This window comes from Rhea pennata, chromosome 18 (genome assembly GCF_028389875.1).
Source record: "Rhea pennata isolate bPtePen1 chromosome 18, bPtePen1.pri, whole genome shotgun sequence".
Classification (NCBI taxonomy): Eukaryota; Metazoa; Chordata; class Aves; order Rheiformes; family Rheidae; genus Rhea; species Rhea pennata.
The window spans coordinates 15,014,365-15,030,874 of NC_084680.1; the positions used below are offsets into that span (position 1 = coordinate 15,014,365).

Below are 16,510 nucleotides of genomic sequence, written 5' to 3' on the forward strand. Positions count from 1 at the left end.
GCAGGACTTTAAACTAGGAATGATGACGAAGGAGAGACTGACCAACAACCAAGTGGTGGGATGGGATTGGCAAGCAAAGGGTCTGGGGTGATCTGAGCAGGAGGGACCTCTTCATCAGCACAACAGATGTGATGTGGAATCACCCCAAGCATATGCAGGTAAACAAGGAAGTGCTTCTGGGACCACGTTATAGGGAAAGATCTCATACCCTTCCTGGAAAGTCAGCACATGGAGGAGCCTCTCTGAAGTGCCTGTGCACTGGCACACGCAGCCTGGAGAGCAAACAGGAGGAACTGTGTGCAGCTGCGTGGCTCTGCCCTTAGTGGGATCCCGGAGACACCGTGGGCTAGCTGGCACGCCTGGAGTGCTGCAACGGACAGTCCCAGAAGGCGAGGAGAGGGAGCTGCCTTTCATGTGAGAGTGTGGAGCTCTGCCAAGGGAAGGGAGAAGAGCCAGCTGAGGGCTCCTGGGTCGGGATTAGCTGGCAAACCAACAGGGGTGACACTGCAGTGAGCTTCTGCTATAGGCGGCCTCCTCAGGTAGAAGTAGTAAAGGCAGCCTTCTTCAGACAGCTGGGAGAAGCTTCACATCGCATCCATAATTGACCTGGGCTTGAAAAGTTCTGTGAAAGCACGAAGTATATGAATAATAAAGAAAATAGACTCCAGAAACAGTATTCTGCAAATACTGAGATTTTGTTGGAATTTAAATCCAGGCAGATTTTATTTTATCTGAACTAGATTGCTCCAGCCTTTGTAGCAATGTTGATATAATATGTAAATGTAAGTACAGCCATTTCATCAGAGCAAGTAAAATCTACCAGCAGCAAAAGATAAAGTAAGTTATAAAGGAGTGTGCATCCCTGGGAGTAAGAAGTGCAGCAATAGGGGCAGGAGACCTGCATGGGTGAGCAGGAAGCCCTTGGCCAAATTCAGACAAAATACACAGACTGTGGAAGAGGGGACAGGCTACTTGGGAGAATTATAGGAATGCAGTCAGAGTATGTAGAGATGCAACAAGGAGGGCTAAGGCCCTGTTGGAATTTAGTCTGGCAAGGGATGTCAAGGACAATAGGAAGGGCTTCTTCAAATACATCAACAGCAAGAGGAGGACTAGGGGAAATGTGGCCCGCTACTGAGTGGGGCGGGGGCCCTGGTGACAAGGGATACAGAGAAGGCAGAATTACTGAATGCCACCTTTGCTTCAGTCTTCACTGCTAAGGGCAGCCCTCAGGAATCCTGCAGCCTGGACGTGAGGGAGAAAGTCTGGAGAAGGGAAGACTTTGAGGAGGATAGGATTAGAGACCTTCTGGGCAGGCTAGACATCCGCAAATCCATGGGCCCAGATGGGATGCACCCACGGGTACTGAGGGAGCTGGTGGATGTTGTTGCCAGGCCGTTCTCCATCATCTTTGAAAGGAGATAATTTCTACATTTCTAACTTAACCTATACTTGTGTCTCTTTGGTTGCATCATTTTTTTTACTGGTATATGTAGGAAGCACTGTGTTCGTACTGCACAAGGAAAAAATATTTTAATTGCTGTACATTCAGTTATTTATATTATTATTTAGTTTTCCCAACTTCTGTCCAGTTAGCCAACTTAATTTTATTCATTCTTTTTGATAGCTAAAGTTTTTTTGAGTATTTATTCCATTTTATTTTATTTTGTTAATGCCTAAGCCACTAGCTCAGAACCTTTTCAAAGATCCAGTTCCTTTTTGATATTTAGGTCTGGAAAACATATATAATAGAGTTAATTGTCAAATGATACAATATATGCAAGGTAATGCAGGAAAAATGTTTTTAGAGTTAATTTATGTTGCTTACCTTTTGTTCTTATTTGTCTGTTCAAATACGTGGGGTAATATTTTGTCTTTCCAGCCCAACAGGGGCCTGTAGCTGCATGTTAGGCAGTTCTGCAGGAGTCATTACTATGGAAGGGCCCTTAAGAAGGAAAACGTTGCTCAAAGAAGGCAAGAAACCTACTGTAAGTGCTCCATTCTTGTGATTCCAATTCAGTAGTGGCTGTTTTAATTTCCAGGATTAAATTCAACTTGCAGCATGATACCAAACAAAATAATATTTCTTTTTCTAATCTATTGCAAAATCACTTTCTATTCAAAGTTTTAACTGGGTTGATAAGGTTGTAACCCTCACCTGTCATACACTTTACAGCATCTTTGGTTCTCCCTGTATGTGCAAGTGACATCTCTAGATTGTGGCAGCAGAACAAGAGGCCAGTGGCTCTAAAAGTCTACATACATTTCTGAAAGGCCAGAAACTTGGTGTCATGATGAAAAAAAACGGGACTCAGCCCAAGAGTCACGTTCATTCATATTTACCTAAATGGTTCTGATCTTACACATTTGGTAATTTTTCATTTTCTTTAGAGTTCACTGATGATTTGTATGTGAAATCCTCCTGTCCAGTCCTAAAAATTTGACAAATTGCAGAAATAGCATTCCAATGAATGTTTTTGGATAAATGAAGAAGTGTAAAATGTATCCTGTAGAAGGCAGCACACTACTCTGCTGTGAAGCAATCAGTCTAGAGATTTTCACCAGGTATCCAAGTAAGATGGATTGTGTTCATAGTCAGGCAGCAGAATTTAGGTAGCTGGGATGAGTTACACCAGAAGACAGTCTGTATCTAACTCTCCATTCCATGTTTCTGAGCTTAAAATTGGCAGCACTTGGACTTGCTGGTGAATAGGTTTTTGAAATGTCTGAGATATGATGAGCGTTTTCTAATTCTTTTTTTTGCTTTCTGATTTAGCTGTCTTCATGGACTAGATACTGGGTTACACTTTCAGGATCAACTCTTCTGTACTTTGGAGCAAAATCTTTAAGAGGCGCTGAAAGAAAACATGTAAGGCTTAAAATTTGTTCTAAAAACAAAAGTTGCATATTCATAAGCAGATCTGGAAAGATATTTGAAGTGTATTTGCTATTGTTTCAGGCTAAGCCACATCTGCACAACTTTTACAGTCAAAAATTAATTCCCAGAACAGTCTCAGTTGTGACTGACTTATCTGTCTCTTCCAGTATAAATCTACACCTGGTAAAAAAGTCTCCATTGTGGGCTGGATGGTAGCACTGCCTGATGACCCTGAACATCCTGATATTTTCCATCTAAATAACCCTGACAAAGGTAGATGTTGCAGGATGGACTTTCTCTGCACTATATCTCATGTATTTGCAGATAACAGTACATGCAGTGACACTCATTTAAAAGATTGAAGAGGGAAAATTTCAAGGAAGGGTACAAATGGAGTTGAACATACTCACACAAACCCTGTGGTGCTCTGTGGTGCCTGCAGAGGTTTTGCTTATTTGACAGTTACTGTAAGATTTGCAAAAATTGCCTAACTAATGTAAAAGATTGCTTTCTTAAAATTGGTCAATATCAAATCTTGATTTACAGTGAGGCCAATTTTAATATTATGGAAAATCTTCAAACATAAACTGTTTATCCAAAAAAATTGTAAGTATTTTTTTTTAAGATTACTTTTTAACAATTAATTCTGAAGTGCCATAACTCTTCCACTTTGATCAAACTTCAAAACCCTTAAAAGATCAGAAAGACTCTGGAATTATTTTGCACTTTCAGAGGTTACAGAAAAAATTTTGAAGCTTTCTTCCCTTCCCACATTTTCAACTTCACAAATATCAAAAACATGCATAAGAAGTTTGGCAGTAACCACAGCAGACAGAAGGCTAGGAGCAAAGTAAATTTTATCTGCTCACCTTCCTGACTGGTCTTTTCTGTGACTCCAGTTTAGCCTCACTGCCCATATACTCCTCTTATTTTACAGACCATGTACATTCTTACACTCCATTCACCCATGGATTGTTAGTTAACATACCTCTCACAGGCTCTATTGTATTAGCAAGATGCTATTTGACTGTTTGAGGTGCAAATTAATTTAACTATTTGCTTAAGAACTTTGGTTTCTACACAGAAATCCATTGAAGCTATATTTCTGTCTGCAAATTTAGAGGCTTTGATTTTCTTAATTTTGTAGGCAATGTTTACAAGTTCCAAACTGGTTCAAGGTTTCATGCAATATTATGGCATAAGCATTTGGATGATGCATGCAAAAGCAACAGGCCTCAGGTAAGGTTGTGAAACTGTGTTTCTACCCAGTTTTTCTTATTTTCCAGAAAACTCTTACTAGAAGAAGATTCCTCTTTTCAAACTGTGTGCACACACAGTCCTTTGGGAACAGACATAACTCCTCATTTTGTGCATTGATCCAGTTTTGTAGTAGGAGGAATAAAAATAATTTAAAACTACAGAATTCCCACCAAAATTATGATTTTTGCAGGTCTAGCTGTAGATTTGGTGACCTTAATAGTGCACAGCCTTTACACTCACTGCTTCAAGTGGGTTAACTCTGTCTTTACTTTGGAAGGAACTTTCTCGTGAATGGAATGGCAAATATGGCAGCGTTTACACTGGGAGAGTGTCCCGTAAGACATTAAGTTGTCCTTTAGATAGCAGCCCTGTTCTTCTGAGAAAAATGTTCATTCTTTAAAGGATTTTCAAAGGTTATATTACTAGGATGCTGCTCCATGTAGGAGATAAAACAGGATGGAGCTTAAGAATCTTCTTTATGCCTGCCATACCCTCCTGCCCCAACACACGCTGATGAACTCTTTGGAAAGTTTGGTTAGATTTGGTTCATGAATAGAAGAAACATTTGGGTCTTTATCTTTCCTTCCACTTATGGGGTTAGCCCTCTTTCGGGCCATTCTGGAACTAATAACACTGTCATACTGAGTAACAAATGGTTAGCCTACTGTATTTTGTAACCTTGCAGTTTCTTGATGCCATAATAGTTTCAGGAGCTTTATACTGCTGAAATTTACATTCTCTTCCAGGTACCTGCAAATCTAATGTCATTCGAATAATTTCCTCTCTTACGTGGTGTGACTTCACGTGCCAAACTGAAGAAACAAACTGTTTTCCTCTAAGGAGGAAGAGGAGAAAAGAAAGGATTTTCCTGACATGAGCCAGACACAAATATTTCAGCACTTTCCTATGTAACTTGAAAGTGATTCTGACACAGCTTTTAAAAGCAAAAAGTGAATGTTGTCCTTAGGACCAGATAAAGTCTCATGCACTGAGTGAAAGTAGACAATTTAGATGGACAGAAGAGTAATCCTGACTGCTGCAGGATTCCAGAGCCCTCAACTTTAATTTTGTGGTCACAAACTGCCCTGAACTGATGTTCAGCCACAAACTTTGCATCTTATCTTCTGCCTATTATTTTTTAAACTGTTCTTTTTATTATTAAGCTGCTTTGTGTGACTGAAGAACATTTGGCCCATGTTGGGTTTCAATTCTTTCTAATGCACAAAATGATTGACAGTGTTAACTTGCTGCAAAGTGTCAATTAGAATAGAAAATTGTAGAACAACATTTTTATAACTTAAGTGCACTGAGTTGCTTGGCAATGTGGCTGCCTCAGATTTTGTATCAAATTTCTGGACAATTTTGCTGTTCACATTTGAGCTATTTGGAAAAATGTATTTTGGCACAGGACAGTTAATACAATATTTTCAGTTTTATTCAATTATGCTGCTCAGGAATGCCATGACAATGGTTCTAAGGCTGTTTAGATTTATGCTATGTTAAAAGTCCTCTTGGGTTCTTTTACTAGTGGTATGGTTGCTTACATATTTGTTTTTTTTCTTTAATCTGGACACTATTCATCTTAAATCCTTCAATACAGGGAAGTGAGTATTCAGGTCTTATTGAGGTCATATCACATGACCCGGGCTCATCAGAATATCTCCATATAGTTATATTTCTGTTCTGTTTGCCTGTGGATGACTCAGTCTCACTCAATTCCAGTACATGATGCACCTGTGTGACAAATGGTACGGGTATAGGTGCTACTGTTACAAAATCGTGAGGAGGATGACAGCTAGACAACGCTGGCAGTGTAGGAGGTACCAGGAAGCCACCATCCCAGTGTTGTGAAAATTAAAGAAAGAAAGAAAGAAAGAAAAAGAAACCACACCTGATACTGTAAGTGAGCCTTCTGCTCTGAAATAACTCTCCCTAAATCAAGAGCTGCGTCCTTGCTGTGCCCTAGCACTCTTACGGGTCAGAGTGCTTTTCGGTTCTCATTATAAGTTAGCACTTTTTGTGTTTGAAACTCTTATGGCAAAAGACATCACTATTCAAACTTCATTAATCATAGGAAGACAAAAGTCTCTTCTGAGTTCTCTAAGACTTAGTAAATGTCCTTAGAGTGTGAGTGCTCAGCATCTTCTTTGACTTGGAATTAAAGGGCTAACTGCATGGGAGCGAGACCTACAAGCCAAGCTCTGGCTTACAAACCACGAAGAAATCAGAAGTCAGCTTGTATGGACAAAGCCTGTATTAGAACAAGCTCCCTGACATAAGGGACTTGCATGATAGCAGTTTTTCAGAATTTCTATTTTGAAACTTTTCCAACAAAATGAGCAAGTGACTTGTATTGTTAAATTTAGGTTGAGTGTAATTTTTGTGTTTTGTTAGATATTTGTGTTGCAATCCTGAGAATGAAACCTGATACACACACACGCTTTTCAAGAAAGCCAGTTCCTTACACCTCCTGCATTTAGAGCCTGGGATGTATGAGAGTTTATATAAAGCTGACAGTTTCTTCGATAGCTCAGAAGTTGTGTAAAAGAGAGTAGTAATGTAAAAAGTAAATTTATACCTTTTTTTTCTCTTTGCCAAATTAAAACAAGTTTTAACAGTGAAAAAGAACCTCAGTATCTGCAAGGATGAGGTATCCAACACTGTTAGAGCTTCTGTAAAAGCTTTTGAATGGGCTGAAAGTCTGTCATCAGTACATGACTTCAGACTCTGAAAATGGAATAATCTGAATTGTTCTCCAAGACAAGGACATGTGGATGTTTGTGATTAATATCAGTGAGATTATTGATGAGGATACAGGGGTTATATGGACTGTCATTTTGCTTAATGTGGTAAGATAAGTATGCGCCATCTATGACCATGTGTATTGTATGTATTATTAGCACACAGAAGGTTTGGAACTTACGCAACTTCTTCATTATTTTAGATTAGACTTACAGCCTTAAAGCTGAGAAGAGAGGCTTATTTCTCAGTGCTGGTGCAGATTTATAATAAGAGAGAACTTCTATGATTCAAGGAGTGCTGGATCACTGCCATAGCAGAAACATCCCTGCATTTCTTGGTTTAAGTGTTTTGGAATATAGTATCCCACAGGACATCAGGGCTTTCTTATCAATTGTACTTAGATGAATTCTCTCTTCCAGGTACAAGATAAGCCTTATTTATTTTAACAGCTTTGGAAGTCTCTAGAATTCTTGTGAGGACTTAAAATTATTGTAAGGAGACCCAGGTAACAAGCTAAATAGGTAATAAGCAAACCAAATGCTTCTCCCTAGCATAAACATGCATTTGGCCATCAGATGCAAAGAAAGACTCTTGTGATCTAATACTGAAAAAGGGGTAGGCAGGGTAAAAGATCTAATGAAGGTATTGCCAAAATATTATCCCTTATAGTATAGCTATTTTTCAGGTAGGTCAACCAATAAATATTTAGGAAAAAGAGGGCAATATATGTGCAAGTAAATCTTAGCCGCAAGTATCAAGAAGGATGTCCAAAACAACAACACACTAACCAAAACAGATGTGTAAGTAAGGTTTTTTTAAAGGTTACCTTATTTGTAGCCTTTTCCACTTACAAAAGGATAGCCCGATCTCTCTTAAATATAAGATGAATCTAAAATAGAACACTTACTCGCATGATGTTTACATTCATTAGACGTGTAAATACCTACTCGGTTTTTAATGTGATTCCTTGGAAGAGAACACAGATGATGACTCGTGACATTTTTTCTATCTTATTGCAATGGAGATAAACTAGTAGATGTTGTAACAACTTTTGCTTGTGTATGACTAGCCTGTCTCAGAAGGAACAGTAACTGCTGACTGATACCATAGCGACAAAATGAGCTGGTACACACTCAGACCTTAATAGCTTGAGAGTCTCTAAAGCATTATGTATGTCATTGTATTCACAAGAGGCAGAGCTTTCTATCCTTCAAAAATATACCTTTTTTTTTTCAAAATTGAGAGCCATAGAGCCTGTTGGAGAAGTTACAGAATGGTCCATTTTATCTTGTTTGTAAAACAGATTCACAGTTAGAAAGGAAGTATTTTTACCTGAAACTGTGATAGGCCCCAAAAGAGTGGGGCATGAAAAAGAAAACATTTCAGGACAATTCTTATATCCAGTCATTTGTCACTAACAGAAATCAATGCATATGTGGAGAAATGAAGTCCTTTGAGTAACCCTACTCAAAACCCTGGAATTTGGAAACATGCCAAGTTAGTTGAATGCCTTCCCACTATTATCATTTGAGTGTTAAAAACATTATATAGAAGAGATATGAATGTAGCAAATAATAGTCTTACATGATAGCCAAGTAAATGTCTTTTCAGCGTAGCACAATTGTGAAATTGCTGCACAAATAGAAAAAAGAAAAGATTCAGAATGATGGAGCGATATAAGAGTATTATTTTTAAAATCTGGATCCAATTTTAGATGAATTTTTAAGCATCAAACAGTTTGTAGCTACTGGTTTGGGTTTTTGCTAGCATTCCGTATCTGATACTTTTATTGTGAATTAAAAGCACAACATGGTGCATATCAGTACTGATTAAAATACCATTTTTGCAAAAATATCACAAACCATATAAGGTTTCATCCATCAAAGAGAATAGCTGTAATAGTTGCATAGAAATAAACCTTATGTCAGAATGGCTATTTTTGGGATTGTGAAGGCATAAAATGTATTTAGGTAATATTACTAATTTATTAGTGTGCAATTTTAATGTAATTCAGTGCCAAAATACATGTTTTTCCATATAGCACTAAAACGAGGCAAAGAGTAGTTTTCAAATTGCGACACATTTGTCACATTATAGTGGATACCAATTTCTACATTTTCATTTGTTTCTTGTGAAAACTGTTGCACTATTTTTGGCCGTATTTTCCAGCAGTCCACTGCATGCTATTTGTGTAAGGATTCTTTCTATAATTCTTGTGAATTGTCTCACCCATAATAACCACTAAACTTTTAAGCCTTGTGTGGGAATCTAGGTTTTTGGCAAAATATTTCATTACCTCAGTCTTGTATCAAGTTGCTGTATTTTTCAGCTTGTTACATTGATAATGATTGTTTCACTAACTAAATACTTTAACGTAAAAAAGGTTTACTTTGAGAGGAATTGCATTTGGTTGTAAATTTAAAGATGAAAAAAATGTGCAAAGTATGTATGCTGTTAAGAATAAAATACTTTGGAAAAGAATAGTAGAGGTAAAGAAGGAACTTTTCAGCTCAAAGGCAGCAAGTATGTTTTATTTGTGATTGAATGATGACACAGTTGATGAATACACTTTATAGTTGCATAACCTCTAATCATTTAATAATATAGATGATACAATAGAATCAAAATTTGTAACAGAAAACTGAATATCCCTCCAAATTTGTAGTTCTTTCGAGTATGACACAGAAAGTCCAAAGAAGTGGAGACAAACCTATTCTACTGCCTTCCAGAGAAATGTGTTTAATCACAGCCACACCTATATGTTGTTGTGGGTGTCAGAGTAAATTTATTCACACTTATTAAACTTTATTCAGAAACTTGGGATCTCGTCTTCCACTCAGTGAAATTAATCAGAAAAAATGTTTCATCTACTACAAAAAAATCAAAGCAAAATCATCTGCCATGCATTAAACAGTACAACAGAGAAACCCGTGGTAATAATAGCTTCTGATACTAAAATCTGGAATTTCCTTTCTGATTTCAGTGATGCACATCAGAGCCTTGAAACACTGAGCACTGATGATTGGGAGAGCCTAGCAATCAGGTGTTTACTAGAATTTTCTCTTGCAAAAGAATCAACATGCAGTGTCTATTTTTTTTTTTTTTTTTTTTTTGGATCATTTCTCTTGTTGTAAGCAGTATTTTTCACCGCTCAAAGTAAATAAGCTGCACATTATGAATGACAAAATGGATACTTTAACTTCTGCAGCACCATAATTTTTTGAGAGTTGCCTGAGGGATAAATGAGAAGTTACCTAATGTGAAACTGAGAACAGGGTAAGCTTGCATGGAAACAGCTGCTTTCAATGCTGAGCAAGAAAGCACACATCACCCAGAAACAGAAACTAAAACTTTTTTATTGTTTTTTTATTACCTTATAGTCTTGGAAGTCATTTGGATCTATATATAGAATTTGCCTCCAGGGCCAAACCCAGTTTTTCATTATAAATATTTTGTGGTCCTCCTGCAAAAATTGCAGACATAAAGAAAGAAGAAAGAAATTCAGAAGAAAGCATGAATGACTGCCTCTTACATCTACCAAATGAAAATCAGTTTTAGTGGGAGAAGGTATTGATCAGAATTCTTCTTCTCCGAATAAGCTACACAATAAAGCAAACAAGCATGTTAGGAAGGCTGAGCAACACTCAGGATGTCCCATATTGTATGTATTATTCTTAAAGCAGCAAATGCTAGGGGAGAAAGGGGACAATTTTCTGCATTGCAGTATTTCACTATAATGTTATCTGCTTTTTTGCATAAAAAGCACACAAAGATGAGTACTGAAGAGCTCATTAAAGAGGAACCAAAAATGAAATATTTAGTAAGCTTCACATGTCAAGTTGTGCCAGGTAGGTAAGTCACAGCACTGATAAATTGCCTTTATTTTTGTTCTGAAATCAGTAGTGTTTGCTGCAATATTTCCGTAGCTGTAATCTATTAATATAAACTTTTTTTCTTTTTATCAAGTTCAGAAAATGTGCCGGATCATTCCTTAGGGAAAGGGCAACTAAAAAAGAAAACTGGTCAAAGTTTACATGCTTCAGTAGACTACAGCTGTGAGAACAAGACAGATTGGCCTATTAGGAAAAATGAATGTACCTATTTTACGTCAACTCCAACACACTTGTCCATGAGAAAGTACAGATAGTAATGAATTGGAGGAAGTATTCTTCTGGGCTCTACTAGCAGGAAGTGCATGACTGCAGGCAGAGATCAGCTTTTCAGCTTTAAGGAAGAGTTTACTGTGTTCCAGATAAACATTCATGCTTCAGGTCTGAAAGCACAATGTTATTGAAAATAAAACTAAGAAGCAAGGTCAGAAAACAAATAAATTCACTCTAGTGTCAGTAGAGGAAAAAGTCATCTCATTCCTGAAGACTGAAGTAGTAGAAACAGCCAGGTAGATGAATTGTTTTACATAAGATTTATTGCTTGATATTGCACCCTTAATTAAATGAGAAGTGTCATTTTTGAATACATGGAAACACCCTGGAAACACTGGCAGTTTGTTGTGACAAAATGGTTAGGATTTCCTGTAGCAGAACAAAACTTCATGTGAAATTTGTTGTTACAAGTGAAGGCAGTGGAAGTATGCTCTGTCTTTTAGGGAGAGATGTCAAACTCGCTGAACAAAGGAAAGTGAAAACAAGGAGCAAGGGAAGGGGTAGCTGGTGCAGAAATTAATAGGTGAAAGGGAAATGGGGAGAGTCACAAGAAAGTTACTTCTTCTTAGATAATAGATCCTTTTTATTTTTTTTTCTTACGCTTTCAAATACAGCAGTACTTGGAAGTGCAGCTACTTCATTCAGCTCTAGTTAGCTGTACAATTGTTTTAACCCTACCAACAAATATGTGTCATTGCGGGGGGGATGGGGAAAAAGGGGGGGGGAAGAACCACCATAGTCTTCATATAACAGCCTTTTTGTGAGCAGATAATTTCTGGAGGAGTCATCACCAAGAGGAAGATAGTAGTTGCTTACCTCTAACAAAGAAGTTGAGCAGATTCATACAGTTGTTTTGAATTTTTATCATGGGGACAATGTAGTTTTCTTGCATGGGATTAGAAACAGAGGCTCATCAGTATTTATAAAAACCCTACAACTACCTGAGGAGCTCAGCAGGCCATGGCATAACCCAATCTAAAGCTGCCCTAGGCCCTGCTTTTGTCTTAGTATCTATTGCAAGCGTGTGCTCATATCACCTCTTGTGGGCAGGCACCATCTCCAAAGGTGTAAAGGGCTGTGAATCCAGTGGGTTAACTATATTCAATTAGCAAAAGGTGGGAAATGTTAAGAAGATAACTAGCAATTCCCAGGTAGTGAATGTCCTGATTGATGGTTAGGAGAAGCATCTGTGGAGCACAGGTGGATACTCAGTTCCTTGGATATCCTTGGGGGTTCAAGCTTCCTTAGTTTGCTGCCCTCTTTTGCTCTAAGGAATCAAAGAAAGGGAGAGAGTGTATAATGTCAGAGCTACCAATTTCTGTATCAGCTAAGTCTTAAGATCATCATATCTACTGGGATTATCCTGATGGTGACTGGAACTAGCGTGCTGGTACCATGTTATTTCCTCCAGCAGAGCTGCAGTGAGCTTGCTCAGCTGCTGTCTCAGTGCAGACAGATATGCACTCACTGTAATCCCTTAGCTCTAGATACAGGCCATGTAGGTGGAATTGCTTACAAACTGTCTCTTTTCAATAATTTTTTTATGTGTCTGATGTGCTCTGTTAGAGAAGATTGGAGCTAGGCCTCTGTGAACTGTGGTCTATTAAATGCTTGCTCGTCTCTGAAGAGATTTATTTCATATTTGCTGTTAGTTGGCTTTCTGATGATGTTTTTTTCCCTACATGTTGTCATTTCTGTTTAATCATTACAACTTAGAGAGGCTAGCATTTGTACTTGCTTTATCACTGACTCATTGTTTTTACAGAGCTAAGGTGGAAAAACTATTTGCTTGTCTCTATTTCTGTTCCCTAGCATTCAGTGTGTGATGCTTTATGCAGATTTAGCTTTGTTATTAACATGAGCCTTTCTTTCCCCCCAAGATTCTGAAACCAAAATATGGCAAATTGCTAGTGCAGCTGCTGGCTTATTAAATCTGAGGAACCTGTTTTCAGATGGAGAAAATCATACATGGAACATCACTGAAATCCAGTTCTGTTTCTTTAAAAAGTTGAGGAAGTCCTATAGATGTTTTTAGAGTATGGGCAACAGCACTATCTGAGGTGACTCACCTCAGGTGCCTTGCAAGAGGCTGTGAGACACGCTGTTTCTGCCATTACAGACTATAATTCTTTCTTACCCTGTTATTTGGTGACCAGTTGAAGCTTTGCAGAAATATTGAAGAGCGTTTTTTTTCATCGTTTATCTTTTCTGCGTAAATTATTTTTAGAAGTCTAATTGTTAATCCCAAAGCTATTTTGTGGTCAGGAGTTATGTAAATCTTTGCAAAGGTATCAGTAGTTTTAAATAATGTATGACAACACTCCAAGATGATTCAGGTGCTGCAACCAGAAAAAAGCAACTAGACAAAAACAAACCAGAAACATAGGTCAAAGACAGAAATGAGGTAAGAAGACACTGTACAAGCAAAGCATCTGTAGGTGCATGCACATTTGCTGATCAGGTTTGCTTGACCTCTCTACCCTTTAACAGCCCTACATCCATCCATACCTAAAAGCATTAGGAACGTCTACACTGGGAGACAAGTATGTGGTCTGTAGGAAGCTTACTGTTTAAAACTCGCAGTTCCAATATCTGTATGCATTGTAGAATTCTCTGATTAGATACATCCACAAATGAGTCTTAATATACCCTAGATTAGAATTACTTTTTCAGTTTTTGGTATGTTTTTATATATACTTTTTATATACTACTATATATACACACACATAGTATTTATATATATATATTATATAGATAGTATATCATTCACATATACTAATATATTTAATATTATGCAAACATCTTGTATATGTGTGTGTGCATCTAGGGTCTCTAGAGTGGTTGCATGCTAGTATGGTATTTTATTCCTTAAATATTTGAAAGGGAGCAGAAATACACCCTGACAGTGAGAGCAATTTGCAGGCAGGTGTGGGCCCAGCTGGCAACTTCGGCATGCACAGTAAGGGCATGTCCTCTGAAGGGATGTGGAAAAAACAGTCATCACAGTGGATATACATGGGGATTATATTCAAGTTAAACACTCTCTGCATTTGCTGAATTTCTCCTTGTTTGGAGAATTGGAACTAAGGAAGGAGAATATGGGGAAAGAAATTGTGGTAGGGCTTTGGGAAAGTTTTGAGGGTTTTTTTTTTTCTTCCAGTTATTATTTTGTATCTCTCTCTCATAGGCCTTTTTTCTCCTGGCCTATGCTTCAAGGTAAATGGGCTAACTGATTCCTTTGCGTCTTTATGTGGAAGCATCTTCAGTCCTTTAGTCTGCCTCATTGCCAGTCTCTGAACCTCACTGTTTCCCTCTTACTGGGTGGAATAAGCAGAAATGAGCAGTAAACATCTGGTTTCCACCCAAACGTTGGAAACTAGTCAGTGTTACAGTGTATTTCAGGATCATTCTTAACACATTCAAACATTCCTCTCTTTCTAGTCAATAAACAGTTAATGTAGCCACTGAGGAAAGCTGTGCCAGGGAAGAGACACACGTTGGTGCTGAAGTCCAGTTTGCAATGGACTGTTTCCTCGTTCCTTCTGCCAGTTATTTACAGAGAGACACAAATGATCAGACCAGGAGCGGCACCTTTGGTGACTTCCATGCTTCCTTCAGCTTAGTAATTCCCTCCCATCACAACAGAGATCTCATAGAATGGAGATTTCACAAAAGAAACTGGAAATCAAAGGTAAGCAAAGAAGTTGGAAGTCACCTCTATCTATGAAGTGACATATTTCCTTTCTAAAATGAGAGAAGGGCTCTGGGCATGAGCACAACCTGTCTGGAGAAGCCACTGCACCCAGGATGAGTTGATACAGCCCTGGTGGCGTTGTGCTACAGTTTCAGGAAAATAAATATGAACTCTTCAGAATGGAAGACTTCTTTTCTAATCATTTTCTTTGTTTATTGATGGCTGTGAATTTGGGGGGTTTCCTTTTTTTCCTTTTTTTTTTTTTTTTTTTTTTTTTTTTTTTTTTTAAGTGTCTGGCCTATATAATGAGCATGTATAGAAGAGTTACTGTACCTTAGCTAGAAGTGGAAGTAGCCCTTTGTTGGCCAGGACTCTGGGCCACTGAGAGGCCTTTATGGCCCTGACCAGCCTCTCCTGGGGCCACCACCCACAGCCCTGCCCATGGACCAGGAGCCCATTTAAGTCTGGCCCAAGCCATGCTGTGGGCGTGCTGGTCTCCAGCTCAGCTATGGCCAGACCGTACCATCGCTGGACTTGAGCCTGGCCTGTGGACCTGCTTCCCAGCATCGCTGCGGACTTGCCTCCTCACTGCGGACTTGTCCAATGACTCACGGTTGAACTCGGACAGAGTTTCTGGGCCTGTGCTGCTCCCTCACTCAGGTCTGTCACCCCGGCCCGTGCTGCTCCCTGATACGTGCCTCATGAAAATCTGTCTGGGCCTGGCCTGAGAAATGGAAGGAATGGGGATCCACTGTTCAGAAGGAAGGAGTGACAAGAAGGGAAGTGAAAGATGTGTTTCCCCTAGCAAATACAGTAATGTTCTTCTGGCTGTAGAGTAGAGTGGGGTGACTCTGCAGGGAGAGATCTGTGGTGGGACAGAAAGAAGGAAGAGCAGGCTTCTGTTGTGTACCAGAAGAAAAATCAATGACAGAATGTTGATGAACCAAAGTTGTCTCTTAGCTATCTGAAACAGGTTGTGTAGCAAAAAAATCATGCTTTTTGTTTAATAGAGGACGAAACCAAGATGCACAAGAAGTGCAAGATGGTTAATAAGAGATAAGCAAGTCAGAAAAGGCTGCGTGTTTATTAAGTTTTTCCCTCAAAAAAGCTGACTTTTTTTCATATGATGAAAACCAAGTACAAATTCAGAGACTCCTTTTGAAAATAAATTCAATAAACACTTTATAAATAAGGCTATTAAGGTATTTCAGAATTCTAGCAATTTTAACAACATACCTGTTTGAAAACGTTGACCTAGAGGGTCAGCTGATAAAGTGTGCTGTTAAAGAGGATAAAAATTTCTCATGCTGAACTGAGCCAAGTCAAGGGGTAAAGGAGAAGTGGATATTAGTTGTGTAATGGTCTGTTTTGCTTAGCATCGAAGTTATTAATGGGTTCCTAGGGCTAATTTAGTCGTTGCTGATGTTTTATTTTACTAAACAAAATGCTCATACACATTTTTTTTCAGCAGTATCATTGCTTGGAGACTCTTGACTTAATGGGCACAAACAGCAACCACAGTAACACAGCCAGCCTTACCTCAGGCAAGAGCAGCCTGATCGCCTATCATTCTTCCACTTAATAAACATGACTATTCGATAGACTGAGATGCTGTAAAGATATAATATGATTTGGAGAACGTGTTACTCTATTAAACTGATAAAGTTTTTCATCTGAGAAAATGGCAGAGCAGAAAGCAAATTGATTTACAGTACAGGAAGTTAACAAAGTCACCGGATTTCCCACAGGCAGCCAGAAGTACCAGTATAATTG

At 38.5% G+C, this 16,510-nt stretch overlaps 1 protein-coding gene across 3 annotated transcripts in view; it reads left to right on the forward strand.

Moving 5' to 3' along the window:
- Window positions 1-9,696, forward strand: part of RALGPS1 (Ral GEF with PH domain and SH3 binding motif 1) — a 134,368-nt gene extending 124,672 nt beyond the window's left edge. For 2 of the 3 annotated variants that reach the window (XM_062591027.1, XM_062591026.1), the window contains 5 exons: window positions 1,883-1,988; window positions 2,777-2,869; window positions 3,046-3,151; window positions 4,026-4,117; window positions 4,885-9,696. In XM_062591027.1, coding sequence (XP_062447011.1) covers window positions 1,883-1,988; window positions 2,777-2,869; window positions 3,046-3,151; window positions 4,026-4,117; window positions 4,885-4,914 — 427 coding nt within the window. In that variant the 3' untranslated portion in view covers window positions 4,915-9,696. The remainder of the gene's footprint in view (window positions 1-1,882; window positions 1,989-2,776; window positions 2,870-3,045; window positions 3,152-4,025; window positions 4,118-4,884) is intronic. The other variant, XM_062591028.1, reaches the window with a different exon arrangement.
- Window positions 9,697-16,510: the final 6,814 nt, after the last annotated feature.